This window comes from Pan troglodytes, chromosome 9 (assembly GCF_028858775.2).
Source record: "Pan troglodytes isolate AG18354 chromosome 9, NHGRI_mPanTro3-v2.0_pri, whole genome shotgun sequence".
NCBI lineage: Eukaryota > Metazoa > Chordata > Mammalia > Primates > Hominidae > Pan > Pan troglodytes.
Genome location: NC_072407.2, coordinates 102,434,330 through 102,454,244, shown reverse-complemented (window position 1 = coordinate 102,454,244; position 19,915 = coordinate 102,434,330). Strand labels below are relative to the sequence as shown.

The following is a 19,915-nucleotide window of genomic DNA, read 5'->3' as shown; positions in this document are numbered from 1 at the left end:
TGGTAAGTGATAAGTAACAATTATCTTCTTGTGTGCTGCACGAGCTGACATTTATCCTCTAATAGTAAATAAAATTATAGATATCTGTGAATCTAAGAGGCATGCATCTTCCCTATGTTCTTATTTGAGCCTTGCTTTTCTGTAAGGTCAATAAATACTCAAGTGGTTTAAAGAATTTTTCAGTTGCATTGATGCATTTTGATTGTCTTCCTATTGTTTGAAAGACTTTGAAACTAAGAATCCTTTGACCTGTTTTTGCCTTTTTTTCCCTTCCAGTTTAAGTAAAGATTAAATGAATATTTTTTTCCTTGGCATTTTTCTTTATATTAATCTGGCTTTTGTTTTTTTCTCCCATTCTTTCTCCTTGAACCAATTTATGTGCTTCATACTCAATCACTCTTCATTCTAAAGTAGATAGTTTTATTTCCCTCCTTGGTTAAGGAAAAAGAAAGTACAAAATCACTATGTGAGTTAACAGAATTCTCAATTTTCTGTTTTCACTATTGTTTGTTTCTGTGAAATTTCTGTCATTGTTCTTGCCACCTACAGTATTTCAGAAATTTTATAATCCAATAATCAAATGGCAATGTGTTCTGATTTCTAAACTTGCTGTGAGTTTAGAAAATATATCACATAAAAATCAGTGCCTTCCAAACAATTTTACAAATGGCAATGAGGGTAGTTAAAATTGATTTGAGAAATAGCTTTGAATTTATATGATGCATTAATCTATGTATTCATTCATTTGATAAATACTTATTGAGTGCCTTTTACATATTAGGTAGTGTATTAGGTGCTATGATATAGAGATTGTGGTTCTTGCCCTTTAAAAGTTTATTGTGAATGAGACAGATGCATATAAATAACTTTAATAAAATTCAATAAAGGGAATAACATGGTTTATTAAGATAGCACATACAGCAGAACTCTTATCTTTATTTGGGGATGCAGCAGATGAAAGAGGATGAAGAGGGTCAGAGTACTTTAAAGAACTGAGTCTTGGAGCTAGCCAGCTCTGTAAAATGACAGAAAGGCAGTCTAGGAAGAAGGGAAAACATAGAAGTTTAGGGTGGCTGAAATTGTGAACAATGTGGTTGGAAAAAATAGAGTATCAGATCATGAAAGACTTTGTACAAAATACTAAGGCATGTGGACTTCATACTGAAAGTGAGAAGGAGTCTCCAAATAATTTTAATCAGGAAAGTGTCATGTCTAGGTCTGCCTTAGCAAAAATACAAATTTGATGGCAGATTTCACTAAGAAGCTGGAGTGGGTTGAAGGTGGAGAAAAGTCCAGTCAAAAGATGGTTGAGAAATAACAAGAGCTCAACTAGGGATGGTGACAAATTTAAAACTTACTAAAGAGGAAAAATTAAAACAGTATGATGATGCTATTGTATGTGGACTATGATGACTCCCAAGTTACTATTTTAAATAGCCACTTATAAAATTCAGGAATTATAAAAGATGAGGAGGCTAGAGAAGATGATAAGTTCAATTTTGGGTATTTTTTCACCTGCTGAACTATTAAGACATCCAACCCTGGATGGCCTAGAAGCATTTAATGTATACTGCCCTGGAGCTCAAGAGAGAGAGGTCAAGGTTGGAAATGTAGATTTGGGAATCAATAGCATTCAAGGTGATTGAAGCCTTGACAGGAAATGACATCCCTCAAGGAAAGTGGTTAAGTGATACTGGAGGGTGTATAAAAAAGAAACTCTGGGGAACATTGCATCCAGGGACAGAGAAAGTAGAGCCCATAAACGCGGATGGGAAGGACATGACCCATGAGAGCGGGTAGAGAACAATATGGAAAAAAGAGTTGTAGAAATTGAGAAAAGAGAGTGTATAAAGAGAAGGGCATTTTTAGTAGTTTTGAAATTAAAATTTTCAAATAGCTATTGGGTAAATAAATTATCTGTAACAGATAGCAGAAGAGTATAATTATTTGCAAAAATTTTATTTAAATTAGAATTTTGATTTTAGAATTTCACATTAAATAATATTTAGTGAGGCACAGAAAGAAAAACATCACATGTTCTCACTCACATGTGAGAGCTAAAAAAATGGATCTCATGGAGGTGGGGGATAGAATGGTGTTTACCAGAGGCTGAGAAGGAGACGCCGTGGGAGGATGAAGAAAATTTGGTTCATGAGTACAAAATACAGTACGATAGAAGGAATGGATCTAGTGTTTGATAGTACAGCAGATAAATTATAGTTAAGAATAATTTATATACATATATATTTCAAAATGGCTAAAAGAATAGGCTCGTAATGTTTCCAACACAAAGAAAAAATTGATGTTTAAAATGATGGATATCCCAATTAACCCAAATTATACAATGTATAATTTGATCATTAGGATACATGTATCAAAATAGTACATGTACTCCAAAAATATGTACAACGATGATATATCAAAAAATAATATGAAACAAAACTCTGACCTTAAATTCTTTAAATTTTTAGGTTGGTATTTTACATATTTAAGTAAATTTGCAAAGACTGTTTCTGATAATAGATCAGCAATAAAAATCATATGGAAGTCAGTATAAATGTTCACATACATTAGGCTTTTATTTTAAATTCAAAACTTTGCCTCAAGTAACATTGATTTTCTTCTTTCAAAGTGTGTATGCAAGGACCATTTTGCTTCTTCCCTTTTCTTGTATTCTGAAAATTATTTTACAGGCTTTCATTGCGAACATTTTCAAACAAGTAAAATTGGAGAAAATAGTATGAGAAACCTCCATGGACCTATCTCCTTGATTGAACAGTTATCAACATTTTGCCATGCTTGCTTTGTCTATCCCTTTCATAATTTTTCTCTTTCCTTCCTTCCCCCTGTTCGCACTCCTTCCCTCCATCCCTCTTTTCTTTCCTTCCTTGCTTTTCCTCTGCAATGTTTTAAAGTAAATTCCTGTTACGTTATTTCTTATCTTTCTCTAAAAATTATCTATCTAAAACAATTACAGTATCTTATCACACCTAACAAAATTAGTATATCATTTTCTATCTACTTTATATGTAATTTTCCCTGGTCATTAAAAGATATTGTTTATTATGAATGATTTATTTAAAGCAGAATTCAAACAGGCCTTTGCATTTTATATTTTTTATTTCCTTTGAATAGGCGCCTCCACTAATCTTCTAGTCTATTTCCCCTCATATTATTGACATGCAAAATAAACTATATCCTGAAGAATATCTCCAATCACGTATTTGACCAATTCATGATCTCATATAACACATTTTCAAATTTATGTTTTCTGCAACGGATAGACATAGAAATTGATGAAATTCAGGATTCAGGGGTTTTGTTGGATCAGGAATTCTTTGTGGTGGTATTATATGCTTCATATTGTATTACATCAGGTGATTGACAATGTGTGATTGTCCCACTTTTAGTGATGCTAAAATTAATTAGGATCAGGTGATGAAAATCCAATGTCAGATTCCTCATCAACTATTCTTGTAACTGTTTTAGCATCCACTGATAAATACAACCTCAATGAATATTTCATTAGGCATTGCAAAATGAGGGTTTTCCAATATTTTATGTATCTTTCAAATTCCACTGGGAACATTTTCAAGATTGATCTTGTGTCATGACCCCATTTGTCTTTTCAACTTCCTTGCTTGCTGGCACTATGAGGTGATGTTGCCTTATGTCCTACTTCTCCAAGGAGGCTTACTGACCTTTAATGGTTAGTAAGGTCAGGGACTGTTTGAGGCCAGTTTCTCTAGCAAACCGATTTTGGTTCAATCGCTTGGCATCATGAGTAAGAGAAAAAGGAAGTGAGAGAGGAAAGACTAGGAGGCAAGGTAAGATGATATGTACTCAGTTTTCATTGCTTTATGCTAAGCTTTGATGGAACCATATTCTTGCCAAATACATCTGCATCTGCATAGCCATGTGGGACATTTCCAGATTGGCTGTATGAAGAAACCACGCTTTGGATAAAAGAGGGGAGCAAATTTATCTACGTGGCTCCATTTGTCTCTTATTTCTTACTGGTTGAAGTTCACACCCTGAGCAAGTTCATCCCCTTGTGCACACCTGTTCTGCATCATCTAATACTGACAGGAGCTAGTTGGGCAGATAGATTCCATGCTCTGCATTTTAACTGGGTACAAACATTTTAACTGAGTACAGAAGTTGTGAGACAGCCCAGAACCCTATACATATGCCTGGTTGACTTAGCTTTGAGAATGTCAGCCAAAAAGAATCACCTAGTGAATTAGGTATTGGTTGGTCCCAGGCAGTGGAATTGAGTGTACCTGAAGGGTGTTAATTTGGTGGCAGCTAGAGGTGGAACAAGCATCTCTGCGTCTGGGAGGCAGGAAGACCAAGTGAGTCTGGAGATATACATAAGATGTGCTTGATAACTCATGATAATTTAAAAATATAATATTAAATACCCAGAATTATTTCTTCAAATTTTTTCCTTTTGTTTTTAGGATAATCTGAAAAAAAAAAAACCCATCTTCCAGAAAACAGATATTACTCAATAGGTAAATCCTAGGTTATATTAGTTAAGATACTGCTAAAGTGTGCACATAACTTCCATCGTATTTCATTAGCTAGAACTCAGTTATTTGTTCTCAGCTAAGTTTCAAGAAACGCTGTGAAATATGGTTTAGCTGTATTCCCAGGGAGAGGAGGACACAGGTTAAGTGGGCTGGTTTCTGCCACAGATGTAATATTTAGTGTTTAAATGTTTCTAAAGCACTGTGGCGATGTTCTCTTGAAGAGTTACTAGTTACTAGGCTGGGTGAGGTGGCTCACGCCTGTAATCCCAGCACTTGGGGAGGCCAAGGCTGGTGGATCACCTGAGGTCAAGAGTTCAAGACCAGCCTGGCCAACATGGTGAAACCTCGTCTGTACTAAAAATACAAAAATTAGCTGGGTGTGGTGGCGCTTGCCTGTACTCCCAGCTACTTGGGAGGCTGAGGTGGGAGAATTGCTTGAACCCAGGATGCGGAGGGTGCAGTCAGCTGAGATCAAGCCATTGCACTACAGCCTGGGCAACAGAGTAAGACTCTATGTCAAAAAAAAAAAGTTATTGGTTCCTATTGGAGGTTAATAGTAACATGCCACAGAGATCACTGATGAGAGAATCCAGATGTTTGTCAAGATGTAGGAGTTTTCTGATAACTGACATGGGTTTAATTCAAATTTAGAAAATAGATTAAAAAGATAAGAAATTGGCCAGCTCAGAATATTTGCAAACGTTATGCTATAGCTAAGTCACATGTTAACAAAAGTTAAGTTGCTAACTTCTTTTACTATACTCTGACATTCAGGTCAAGAGGCAATGGTAATGTAAACAATAATTTATTTATTTATTGAAATTGCAACTTGATTTTACATGGTGGGAGCAACCAGCTGTTTAGTAAATTTTATTTGGATTCATCTAATGTAGTGCCATGTAAAACATTTATTCTTGCATAGTTATGAATCATTAACAATATATATTTTATAAAGATACAACCGGTATTACTATTACAAAACACTGGAAAACAAAGTAGAAAATATCAAGGTGGCATATTATAATATTTTTCTGAGAACAAAAGTTTCTTTTATTAAAAGCATGGAAAATACAGATTTCATTTGGTCTAAGTTTCTCCTTTTCATAAAAAGTAATCTTAAGAGACAATGTTCTAGTATTTCATTATAGATGCTAAAAACCAAGACATGGAGATATATCTGTGTTCCCTGTTAAAAGGTTTTTAGTGATATTTTGTAGATATCTTTTTCTGCCAAGGAATCTAAATCTCAGGTCTTTAAAATTTTTTTTTTGTTGTTGTTTGTTTGTTTTTTCCTCGGACATGGTCTCACTCGATTTCCCAGGCTGGAATGCAGTCGTGTTCACAATCATAGCTCACTGCAGCCTCAACCTCCTAGGCTCAAAGCAGTCCTCCTGTTTCAGTCTCCTGAGTTGCTGGGACTACAGAGATGGACCACGATACCTAGCTAATTAAAAAAAAAATTGTGTAGAGACCAGTCTCCCTATGTTGCTCAGGCTGGTCTTGCACCCTTGGGCTCAAGCAATCCTCCCACCTCTGCCTACCAAAGTGTTGGGATTATAGATGTGAGCCCCCATGCCCAGCCTCAAGTTTTTATTATGGGAAATATTCTGCTTATACCAATGTAGATAATATAATAAATGTCCATTAACCCATCACTGAGCTTCAACATTTGTGAACATTCTGCTTTTCATGTTCCATATATTCTACTCCCTAAATTCTGTTTGTTTCTTTTGGATATTTTAAGACAAATTCCAGACATATCATTTGACCTGTACATACTTCAATAGGTACCTCTATTGATAAAGACTTTTAAAAACCTATTATTCCTACTATAATTCCTTCTTCCTCATCTAATATTCAGTTCATATTTACATTTTCCTCATAGTCTTAGAGTCATCTTTTTATAGATGATTTGTTTGAATCAAGATCCTGAGATGGTTTACATGTTGTGTTTTGCTATTATTGCTCTTTAGTCTATTTCAACGCTATAACAGTTCCATTCCCCACTTTATATCTGTGTGTCCTTTATTTGTGGGAGAAACTGGGCCTTTTGTGCTACAGAATACCATACATTCAGAATTTATTTGATTCCTTCCTTGTGGTTTCATTTAAAAAGTTCTTTTTCCTCCAGCATTTTGTGGAAAATATCAGTCATAATTTTAATTAGGTTTATAATAAAAATTTTTAAAGCAAAAATTAAAGAGGTAGTGCTGGGTTCATCCTGATTCTACCGTATCAGGATGCACTTAATGTTTGTGTGTGTCTCTTTCAGTGATGTTAAAATCAGTAGGATCAGATGATGGCTGCCTGATATTTTTACTAAATATTCTTCATCAGCATTTTACCTAGTGGTTTTAACATCTACTAATAATGATTGCCTGACTAAGTTATTTGCTATTTTTAAATTCGATCATTCCTTTTTCATTTATTAGCTGTGATTCTTTCATATAGTGGAGATATCCTTCATCAACTACAGTCAAGTGCCACAATGACAGACCACATTTGGGACAATGGTCTCATAAGGTTATACCATATTTTTACTGTATCTTTTCTATGTATAGATATGTTTAGATACACATATACTTACTATTGTGTTACAATTGCCTACAGTATTCAGTTCAGTAACATGCTTTACAGGTTTTTTTTTTTTTTTTGCATAAAAACAATAGGCTATATCATATAGCCTAAGTGTAGAGTAGGCTGTGCCATCCAGGTGTATGTAAGTATACTCTGTGATGCTTGCACATGATGAAATGACCTAACAATGCATTTCTTTGAATCTATTGTTAAGTGACTCATGACAGTATCTGGTTATTTGGTATTTGTAACTGTAAGAAAACAGTACTAACAGAGAAGCCAGGATAAAATCTGAAATCCCTTTTTATAACAATTCTCAGAAGGGTGATTTCTGCATCCAACAAAGATAATCAGTGATTTGTGTGTGTGTGTATTAGTATGAAAGCATGGAGTTTTAGATAGTCAATGTGCTTCAATTTATTGGATTCATTATTCTTTTCGAGCTCAAATTGTCAAGGGAGGCTTTTAAATTTTCCTTTCATCATGACCACAGGTACTCTATAGGTACAATAAGAAGTCCCAGGCTGATCTGGTATATTTCCTACCTGAAGCCTTAAATCAGTCACTTCTCTAAGAAAGTCCTAATTTCTTTTAGGGATAAATGGAATTTGGCGAACATAATTTGAGTATTATTTGTGCATTTAGGGTATTCATTGTTCTTCCAGCCCTTTTCAGTGGACACAGCTAGAAAACCGGTCATTTTTAAGAAAAAATTAATTATGAATTCATACTGACATTTCTAAATCAAAGCTTCTAGGTTTTTATTTAACTTAAAAAATTTTACATACGCATCTCTTTTACTCTGAAAATTTACTCTTTTAATACTTTAAAGTTTTATATTTATATATTTTATTAGTCCAATAATAATAGTAATTGTCATGCTCCTCAAAGAAGACCAATGAATGTAATTTAGAATTGTGTGTGTGTGTGCGCATGTGTGTGTGTTGTTCTTAGGGGTATATGTCCCATAACGGATGTACCGCCAAAAGATTGACGTTAAATACTTATCTGTGTGCTTGTAATTCTTCTGTAAAGAAAAATTGTGGGTTTTTTTTTTTTTTTTTTGCCAACTTGGCAGATTAGCAGTTTTAGTAGGCCTCACTCGCTTGGAAATAGCAAGGTGGTCCATGAAGATAAACTCTGTGAGCTACAATTCAGGAAGGAAAATGGGAATCCCAGATCCCAGGGATGAGAATGCCCAGATCTTGGGGATGAGAATGCTGGCAAACAGCCCCCAAGAGGATGTTCAGCTGATAAAAGTGAGTGAAGCCCCAGTATGGGAGAGAGAGCACATCTCTCTGTGACTCTCTCTCCCCAAGTTAGCTCCAGGGCTTGGGAGAGAGGGACAGCACTTTGTTTCTCCCAAGCCCTGGAGCCAACTTGGAGAGAGCCTTGGAGATGCTGTGAGGGAAAAGCTCTTGGAAAAACTGCAGACATTTTCCCAGACCCAAGACCAAGAATGGGATGCCATTTTTAATCCAAGTGCATATTAAGCCATTCTTTGGCAGTCCAACAGCATTGCTGCAGAGGTATTTTTATCTCAGGCCTGAGATTGGGGCACCCACTCTGGAGCAGGGTAGGGGCCTTCACAGTCAGAACTGTGGAAAACACTTTATCAGTAGATGCTGGAATAGTGCTCTACCACATAAGAAACCTGGAGTAGGAGAAGAGCTCCTTTAGCTGCAGTTTCTCCTTGGTGGCAAGACTTGCAACTAGAGCCAGCTTGGTAAACTAGCACTGGACTGAGTATGCCATTGCTGGGTGCCCAGCCTGCTCCACTGAGATCGTGGTGTAGTAAGGCCCTCTTTGCTCTAACCCTAGGCAGAAATCCAGGCATCTGGAGCACTCACTTTCCTGGACCAGTAGCCTGAGTTACCTTAACCTTCATGGGCATAGATCGTGGTGCAGGGGGCCCCCCTCCGCCTTGTGTGCAGGCAGATCTCCAGGCATTTGTGGCACCTGTTCACCTGGTTCAGCAGCCTGAGCCACCCTAACCTTCCTGGGTATAGCTCATAGTACAGGGAAGTCCTCTCAGCTTCATACCCAGGAAGAAGTCCAGGCATCCAGAGCATCCACTCTCCTCAATTAGGAGTTTAGGCCACCACTACCATCCCTGTGCAGAGAACTTGGGGCTGAGAAGTTTCCCCAGATCCATGCCTAGGCTCTGGGTACTTGGTGGCCATCCACTGGATTCTCCCTCAGTGTAAGTGTTGTGCCTGACACTGGGAGACCTGTATGCATAACTGCCATGCATGCAGGTCATGTGCAGTGAGGACCCCACACCCCCAGGGCTGATCAGGGAGCTCAGCCGATTGGATTTCATGAATCAGCTAATTACCTGAGACAGCAGAGCTTTTGCCAGTAGACAAAGATCAAATATATACAATCCACATTGACCACAGCTGGGTTTTACCTATAACCACCATCTATGGGTTTGTAGGTAAAACCGCATAGCTCAATATAAAACCTGCTGAAACAAGTGCATAGGGCTACAGAAGCAAAGCCAGAAGACCTTATCCAACATTCTCTACAGTTGTAACCCCCTAGGGAAGGGGAAAAAGGAAAGCGAAAACAAAAATCATAGGGAAAGAGATACAAAAAATTGCTAGCCATATGAAAATAATTTTAAAAATTAGAAGTGACAGTATCTTCAGCTGGAAGAAACCAGTGCAAAAATTCTGGCACTATGAAAAATCTCAATGATCTGACACCACTAACAGATTGCACTAGCTCTCCAGTAATGGTTCCTAACCAAAATGGAAACTCAAAAATGACAGATAAATAATTTAAAGCATAGATTGCAAGGAAGCTTAATGAGATCTAAAACAAGGTTGAAAAATCAACACAAATAAGCTTCTAAAGCAATCTAAGAAACAAAAGATAAACATCTTAACAATAAATTAGAGTTTCTGGAATTGAAAAACTCAGTTAAGGAATTTGAAAATACAGTTGAAAGCTTTATCAATAGACTGGACAAAGCAGAAAAAAGAATTTTAATCTGAAGACTGGACTTTTGAACTAACCCAGTCACACAAAAATTAAAAAAAAAAAGAATTAAAAAGTCTTTGAGAAATAAGGGATTATGTAAAGTGACCAAACCTATTAGTTATTGGCATTACTCAGAGAGAAGGAGAAAAAGCAAATAATTTGTAAAACACATTTGAGGGGATAACTCAAGAAAATTTTCTTAATCTTGCTAGAGAGACAGACATCCAGATGCAAGAAATCAAGAGAACACCTGCAAGAAACTATAAAGCATGAGCATCACTAAGGGATATAGTCCCTAGACTACCCAGGTTCAATGCTAAAGAAAAGGGCACCTGAAGAAAAAGTTTGCATCTTAAAGACAGCTGGAGAAAAAGGTCAGATCATTTACAAAGGGAACTCTATCAGGTTAACAGACTTTTCAGCAGAAAGGTTACAAGCCAGCAGAAATTAGAAACCTATTTTTAGCATTCTTAAAGAAGTTCCAATTAAGAGTTTAATATACAATCAAACTATGCTTCATAAGTAAAGAGAAATAAAATCTTTTCCAATTAAGCACTAAGATAATTTGTTATTATTAGACCAGCCTTACAAGAAATCCTTAAGAAGTTTAAACATAAGCACTACTTATAAGAAATGAAAGAATGATACCTGCTACCACAAAAACACACCTAAGTACATAACCCAGACACCCTATAAAGCAACCACACAATAGAAACTACAAAAGATCCAGTTATCAATTTCACAACAGAATCAAAACCTCACATATCAATATTAACCTTGAATGGAAACAGTCTAAGTACCCCACTTAAAAGCCACAGAGTGGCAAGATGGATAGTAAAATAGGACCTTTCTATCTACTGTTTTCAAGAGGCCCATCTAACATATAACAACACTTATAAACTCAAAGGTTTTAGAAAGATCTAACATGAAAATGAAATATAAAAAAGAGGAAGAGTCACTATTCTGTATCTGATAAAAGAAAATTAAAACCAACAAGAGTAAAAAAACAAAGGTAGGCATTACATAAAGGGTTCAATTCAAGAAGACTTAACTATCCTAAGCATATATATACCCAATATTGGAGCACCCAGATTCATAAAGCAAGTAATTTTAGACCTACAAAAAGACTTAGCCACACCCTAATAGTGGGGTGCTTCAACATCCCATTGTCAGTGTTAGATAGATCCCTGAGGCAGAAAACTGACAAGGAAATTCTGGACTTAAAACTTGACAGCTGACCAATTGGACTGAATAGACATATACAGAATAGTCCACCCATCAACCGCAGAATATGCATTCTTCTTATCTGCACATGGAACATACTTCAGGATCAACCACGTGCTCAGCCATGAAGCAAGTATCAACACATTTTTTTTTTTGTTTGAGACAAAGTCTCACTCTGTCGCCCAGGCTGGAGTGCAGTGGCGCGATCTCGGCTCACTGCAACCTCTGCCTCCCGGGTTCAAGTGATTCTCCTTCCTCAGCCTCCTGAGTAGCTGGGATTACAGGTGCACACCACCATGCCTGGCTAATTTTTGTATTTTTAGTAGAGTCGGGGTTTCACCATGTTGGTCAGGCTGGTCTCGAACTCCTGACCTCGTTATCCACCTGCCTTGGCCTCCCAAAGTGCTGGGATTACAGGCGTGAGCCACTGTGCCCAGCCATCAGTACATTTTTTAAAAACTGAAATAACACCAACTGTACTTTTTGACCACAGGGAATAAAAATATAAATCAATACCAGGAAGATCTCTCAAAACCACACAATTACATGGAAAAGAAAAAACTTTCACATGAATGACTTTTGGGTAAACAACAACATTAAGGTATAAATAAAAAAAAATCTTAGAAGTGAAAACAGGCAAACATACCAGAATCTCTGGAATACAGCAAAAGCCGTGTTAAGAGGAAACTATATAGCTCTAAATGCCTACCTCAAAAAGTGAGAAAGATCTTGAATGAATACCTAATATCACATCTAGAGAAAAAAAAACAAGAGAAAAGAAAAGAAAAACTAACCCCAAAGCTAGCAAAAGTAAAGAAATAACTAAAATCAGAGCAGAACTAAACAAATTTAAGAACCAAAAATCTACACAAATAATCCATGAAACCAAAAGTTACTTTTTTGAAATAATAAAATGATTGATAGACAGTTATCTAGAGTCACAGAAAAAAGGGAGAAGATCTCAATACGCTTAATCAACAATGACAAAGGTGACATTACAACCAATTCTACCAATACAAAAGATCCTCAGAGATTATTATGAACAATTCTATATATACAAAGTAAAAAATCTGGAAGAAATGGATAAATTCCTGGAAACACACAATCTTCTAAGACTGAATTGAGAAATAATTGAAATCCTGAACAGACGAATATTGAGTTCGCAAAGTGAATCAGTAATGGAAAAAAAAAACAAAAAAAAAAACCTTACCAACACCACCAACAACAAAAGCCCTGGACCAGATGAATTCACAGCTGAATTCTATCAGACATACAAAGAAGAACTGTTAACAATTGTAATGAAACTATCCCACCCAAAAGAGGATGAGGCAGCTCTTTCCTAACTCATTCTATGAAGCCAGTGATACTGGGCATTTAGGTAGCCATTTAGGTTCTGATACCAAAACCTGGCAAAGACACAATGAAAAAAGAAAGCAATAGGCAAGTATCTCTGATAAGCACAGATGCAAATATCCTCAACAAAGTGCTAGTATATCATATAAGCAGCACATCAAATAGTTAATTCACACAATCAAGTTGGCTTTATTCCTGGGATGCAAGATTGATTCAACATATGCAAACCAATACATGCAATTCACGACATAAACCAAACTGAAAACAAAAACCATATGATTATCTGAATAAATGTTGAAAAATCTTTTGATAGAATCCAACATCCCTCAATGATAAAAACCTTCAACCAGCTAGGCACTGAAGGAACATCTCAAAATAATAGCCATCTATGACAAACCCACAGCTAACATCATACTAAATGGGCAAAAACTGAAAGCCCATTTCCCTTGAGAACTGGAACAAGACAAGGATGTCCACTCTCACCACTCCTATTCAACATATTAGGTTGGTGCAAAAGTAATTGCGGTGAAAAGTATTAATGGCAAAAACTGCAATTACTTTTGCACCAACCTAATAGTACTGGAAGTACTGGCCAGAGCAATCGGGCAAGAGAAAGAAGTAAAAGGCATCCAAACAGGAAAATAAGAAGTCAAGCTATCTCTCTTGCAGATGATTCTATACCTAGAAAACCCTAAAGACTCTGACAAAAGGCTCCTAGAACTGATAAATGACTTCAGTAAAGTTTCAGTATACAAAATGATTGTACAAAAACTAGTACTACTTCTATACAACAATAGTATTCAACAGGAGAGGCAAACCACGAATGTATTCCTATTTATAATAGACACACACACACACACACACACATACACATACACACACACACACACACTAAGGAATACATCTAACCAAGCTGATGAAAGATCTCTAAAGGAGAACTACAAAACATTGCTAAAAGAAATCATCGATGACACAAACAAATGGACAAACAGTACATTCTCATGGACTGGAAGAAACAATATCATTAAAATGGGCATACCACGCAAAGCAGTCTATGGATTCAATGCTATTCCTATTAACCAATGTCATTTTTCACAGAACTAGAAAAAACTATTCTAAAATTCATTGGGAACCAAAAATGAGCCAAGAAAGCCAAAGCAATCCTAAGCAAAAAGAACAAAGACAAAGACTTAAGATTACCTGACTTCAAACAATACTGTAAGGCTATGGTAACAAAAATGGCATGGTACAGGTACAGAAACAGACACATAGATCAATGGAATAGAATAGAGAACCCAGAATAAAGCCAAACACCTACAGCCATCTGGCCTTTGACAAAGTTGGCAAAAATAAGCAATGGAGAATGGACTTCGTAATCTATAAATGTTGCTGGGATAGCTAGCTAGCTAGCCATATGCAGAGGAATGAAACTGGATCCCTACTTTTTACCATAAAAAATTAAAATGGATTAAAGATTTAAATGTAAGACCTCAAACCATATGAATCCTAGTAGAAAATCTAGGAAACACCTTTCTGGATGTTGGCCTTGGGAAAGAATTCATGACTAAGTCTTCAAAAGCAACTGCAACAAAAACAAAAATTGACAAGTGGGACCTAATTAAACAAAAGAACTTCTGGATGGTAAAAGAAACTATCAACAGAGTAAACAACCTACTGAACAGGAGACAATATTCACAAACTTTGCATCCAACAAAGGTTTAATATCCAGAATCTATATGGAACTTAAATAATTGAACAAGCAAAAAATAACCTCATCAAAAAATGAGCAAAAGACATGAATAGACACTTCTCAAAAGAAGACATACACGTGGTCAATAAACATGAAAAATTCTCCGTATCACTAATTATCAGAGCAATGCAAATCAAAACCACAATGAGATACCATCTCACACCAGTTAGAATGGCTATTATTAAAAAGTCAAAAAAAAAACCAGATGCTGGTGAGGCTGTGGAGAAAAGGGAATACTTATGCACTGTTGAGGGGAATGTAAATTATTTTGGCCACTGTGGAAAGCAGTTTGGAAAGCAGTTCTCAAAGAACTTAGAACTACCATTTGACCCAGCAATCCCATTACTGGGTATATATCCAAAAGAAATCATTCTGCCAAAAAGACACAGACATTCACATGTGCATCACAGCACTGCTCCCAATAGCACAGAAATGGAATCAATCAGTCTAGGTGCCCATCAACGATACATGGATAAAGAAAATGTGGTACATATAAGCCACGAAGTACTATACAGCCATAAAATGAACAAAATCATGTCCTTTATGGCAACATGAATGTTGCTAGAGGCCATGATCCTAAGTGAATTAATGCAGGATTGGAAACCAAATGCCCCATGTTCTTACTTATAAGTGGGAGCTAAACATTAAGTACTCATTGACACAATCACAGCAATAACAGAAATTTGGTACTGCTAGAGCTGGGAGAGAGGGAGAGCTGGGAGAGAGAGCTGGGTTATAAAGGTTGAAAAGCTAACTATTGTGTACTGTGCTCAGTACCTGGGTAACAGGATCATTAACACCCCAAACCAGCATCATGCAGTATACCCAGGTATCAAACCTGTACATGTACCCCCTGAATCTAAAATAAAAGTTTAAAAAAAGAGCAAAATTACAATTTACCCACCGTTTGGTTGATAGATATTCAGGTTCATTTGCTTCTATTTATTCTCAATGTTAGGAGATTGCTTTGTTTTTTTTTTTCCTTTTGGTTTAAAGTTTAATTTAATCTAAAACATTTGCGTAGTTCCAAAATCAAAACTATGAAAAAGTACTGTACATTGAAAAAGAGTTTGCTTGCATATTTGTTCCCGCATCCCATTCTCTCCCTCCTCAATCGGTAACACTTTTTTATTAGTCATTAGTTTATGCTTGCATTATTTCTTCTTCAGAATATTAGTAAATGTGTTTGTATTTTACACAAAAGGGTCATACATTCACTCTTCTGTATCTTGTTTTATCCACTTAACATTGCATATTTTTGTATCTATTTTAGGAATAGATAGATCCCTAGGTATGGATATCCTAGGTAAAAGGGCAAATCCATATAAAATTTTACTAGATATTGCCAAATTTCCTTTAATAGAGTTGTATTATTTTGTGTTTGAGAAGATTTTAAAAACAAGGGTTTCCTAGTCTTGGACCTACTGAATGAGAACTTGGAGATTTGGGTTCCCAGCTGTGTTGGATGATTACCCAGTTTTGGGGAGCTCGTTCCAAAGGAAATTTTAAGGCTGACAATTTATTGCTCATTTGATATGTGTTAGATACTGTGCTAGACACTGGTGAGAGAAATTCCAAGAATAATATATTTCTCCCTGGGCAATCCCAGTGACTAGATAGTTGGAGAGAAGCATTTAAAACAAATCATTATAATGTGATTATTGGTATAGTTGAGATGTATAACAGGGCTAAGGGACAAAAAAAGAGTCAATGCCTATGAGAATTGTACTTAGAATAGATTGGGATTAACTGTTTATAATAAAAGCAGAAGTATGCATTTAACAAATTCTTTATGAAACTGATTTCATGTAGTCTCTTTTCCTGAAAAGAAAATCATGAGTTTAACCCCGAACTTATCCCATCTGTATTTGCTTCATTTCTTGTTTTATTTTTTGATATAGCTTCACATTTTCAAGTTGGGACTACCATGGACATTTCTGGAGATTTTTGAACCTAAAATCATAACAGCATAACATAATGATATTTCAGTGTTAAAATCAGACTGTAATCGTTGGCATTCTGTGGTCTGCATAAAATAAATAATGTCATTCATATAGTTGACAGGAGAGAAGATAAAAGTCAATAAAAAGAGAATTATTTATTAAAAAGATCTAATGTTACAAGAACAGTACACAGAACTATTATTTGACTGTGCCTTCCACACGGTATATGCCTTATATGTAGTATATATACAGATCGTACACAATATATTTAACAGTTTGACATGGGGTCCACAGTACCTTCATTTGGGTATGCAAAACTTTTGCTTTCATGAAATTTCTAATTATAAGGACTGTTGCTTTCTTCATATTCAATGGACATTATACAAAAATACAGTCTCTTTAGTGATTTAAGACTGTGGTTACTATCCCATAGCAGAAAAAACTCAGTACTGTGGCTGAAAAATAATGTACCTTGATAAGAATGCTCTTCTGGTTTCTACAAAGTAACAGATATGCAGCACATAAGTACATAAACATTGAAAACCTGTTTTTTAAATAGGTTTATGATGCAAAATACATATTCTGTGTATGTTAAGTAAAAACATTCCATATCTCTGATTCCTGTAAGAATACATCAGACATTCTATGTGTGTAAATACTCTGTCAGATATGTACCATCCATCAGCTAATTAAAAATATTGGTTAATTTAAATTTGCCATTTTATTTGTTTAATATTTTACTGGGCTTTGCTTTCTGAGAGTGTAAGTAAGAAGTTGATTCTTAAAGTCCTTCACTAAATCTGGTGTACACCACCATGGAAAATGAAGAAAATGGCTTGATTCATGAAATACGTAAAATTATTTTGCATTAAAAATATGCTTTCTGTCTTTTATTCAGATGCACAATTCATAAAGGTAAACTATACTTGGGAGAGCTCATGTTTTGCCAGCTAAACAATTAGCATCCCTGTTTTTGCAAAGTCCAGCCTCTCCCACTTTAAAGGAGGCGTTCAAGAAAGGCCACTTGGTCATAATTACTTACTTACAGGCTTAAATATTTACCATCTGTAGTATTTACTATAATATCATTGAGTGAGTCTTTTAACTAATTTCTTGTTTGTTTAGGGTGTCTTACATAATTTTCCCCAAAGAGAATATGTAACCTACATACAGACTTTTACTGTGGCTCTGAAACTATTCTTTTAGGATGTTCAGAACAAAAACTTCAATCACTTCTCTGATTCTACAAGGATTAACCTTGAGAGCTAGCAATTTGAGCTCCATATTGTTTCATTTTGCTTGTTATTAATGAAGCAAATACAGTTAACAAGTTTAAATTATATAAAATTATAAAACCAATTTTTGTTCTCTTGTTAACATCGCCTATAAAACCATAGTTTCTCCAGGCTCTTCTCTGGCATATGACTTTGCAATAACTATCCTTTCATGCATCTTCATGGGTATGATGCCAACTCTGGCACATTCTTGTGCTTGTTAGAACTTCTTTAAGATATCGTCAAGTAGAAAATTTTCATCTCATTTTCCAACAACTCTCTAGGATCTCTCGGGCTCAAGTTGACTCTTTGAAATAGCAAATAAGGATTACTTCCCAAGCCACAGAATCAAACAGTGCATAGCTGGCTAGACTAGCTGAATCCCTGTACTGATGCCATGTTTCCACAGCTTAATTAAAAATTCAATTTATCCAAGAAAGACTGTCTTTATTTTACTAGTTGATTTTATCAGTGGTATGTGATGCATGGAACTGTTTTTAAAAATCAAAATTTATTTGTTATACTTGAACCATTTTAATCTACAGACTATGCATAATTATTTGCACAACAAATTTTCATTGCCCTTAAAATTTTTGCAAAATTTTGCAATTAGAAGAAAACCTTGGACCTAATTCAACATCTGTTTTGGCAGTAGGTAAAGAAATGGAAACGCTCTGTCCCATATTCATCTCATTTTTAAGTTAGCACCCATGCCAGCATGTCTGCAGTTTTTAGTGATCATATTTTTTGGTGATGTTAAACCATCTTTTGTTATTAAAAATAAATATTTATTATATTTGCTGCTAGATAACATAGTACTTTATGAAAAACTATAGCACTGAAATTCATGTGGACTCGCTTTCTATCTTGCACTAATGTAAATGGCTTATTCCCTACCCTAATGACTTGCTCTAGGGGCGCATATAGAATAGCATATTGACAAATCTTGCTATTTCACTATGCAATCATACAATATTTTTCAAGAAAATTTTTGTGTACTTATCTTATAATGGACCACATCACTGAAGCATTTTTCATATGTCCTGCTGGTTTGGCCATTGAAATATTCAGCCAAAGGGAAAATGAAAAACACTGGACTTAGTCTTAAGCAAACTTTTCATTCTCACTTTTGTATTTGTTTTTGAAACAGATCTGCTAAAGGCCAGTTACTTAACAAATGGATGGCACACACTCGGAGTCATCAGATATAAAATAAAATCCCAACATATTAAAAAAGTAAAGAATACATTTGACAGAAATTACCTTTGCTTACAAAAATTCATTACATACAATCTGCATATTTTTACTGGACTAAGAAGTGTCCTCTCCGTTTACAAAAACCAAAGAGAAACCTGATGGATAAGTAATATTTCCCCCCTAACCTCCTGTAAGTTCACCGTGTATAGTCCCAAGTTTTTAAAGCTCAAGCTCATCTCAGGATCCTGGTTCTCCACTTACACTACACTCTATTCACCGCTGTTACCAAGCAAAAGCAAACAAAAGCAAATTAAGTCAGCAGTTTTCACCAGGAAGTTGAAGGAATCATCAATGCCAAGAGCAAGGTGACTGATGACGAAGATGTGGAGAGAGTGTGAAGGGTCGACTGTGCACTTGTGATTTTTCCACCTGTGAAAAAAGAAGCATCAAATGGAGCAAATTATCTTGGTTTTGCTTGAGCTAGGACAGAATTGTTTTTAGTATGTAAGACTAATGAGTGCAAGATCGCTCCTGTTTCTGATGAGAGTGTTCTTTATATTTATAAAATCAGACATTATCTGAGGTTCCCAAAGTTATATCGAAGGGACAACTATATATGAGATATTGTATTGAAAAGGTGATGTCATGTCTAACAAACACATCCAATCATGAGATTTAATTTTCACCAATGATGAAAATATTCCAAATTCAGATATAAAAAATAAAATAATTTTGATAGTGCATAGTTCAGAAAATGGAGCAAAAATTACAAAATTTGTGGCAATATGAATTCATAATTTACAGTCATGAGCTGCATAATGACATTTCAGTCCACCATGGACTACATATTTGATGGTGACCCCCTGAGATTATTATGGAACTGAAAAATTCCTATTGCCTAGTAATGCTGTAGCCATTATAATGTTGTAATGCAATACGTTACTCACGTATTTCTGGTGATGCTGGGGTAAACAAACCTGTTCTGCTAGTTATATAAACGTATAATGTATAGTACTTAATTGATAATGGTAACAAATGACTGTTATTTGGCTTATGTATTTACTATTCTTTTAG

General features: G+C 35.5%; 1 protein-coding gene across 1 annotated transcript in view; it reads right to left on the bottom strand.

The window, feature by feature from the left end:
• Positions 1 to 16,500: 16,500 nt before the first annotated feature.
• The window catches only part of CNTN5 (contactin 5), a 1,335,093-nt gene continuing 1,331,678 nt past the window's right edge, over positions 16,501 to 19,915 (bottom strand). The window contains exon 25 of the mRNA XM_024347391.2: positions 16,501 to 19,270. Coding sequence (XP_024203159.1) covers positions 19,167 to 19,270 — 104 coding nt within the window. The 3' untranslated portion in view covers positions 16,501 to 19,166. The remainder of the gene's footprint in view (positions 19,271 to 19,915) is intronic.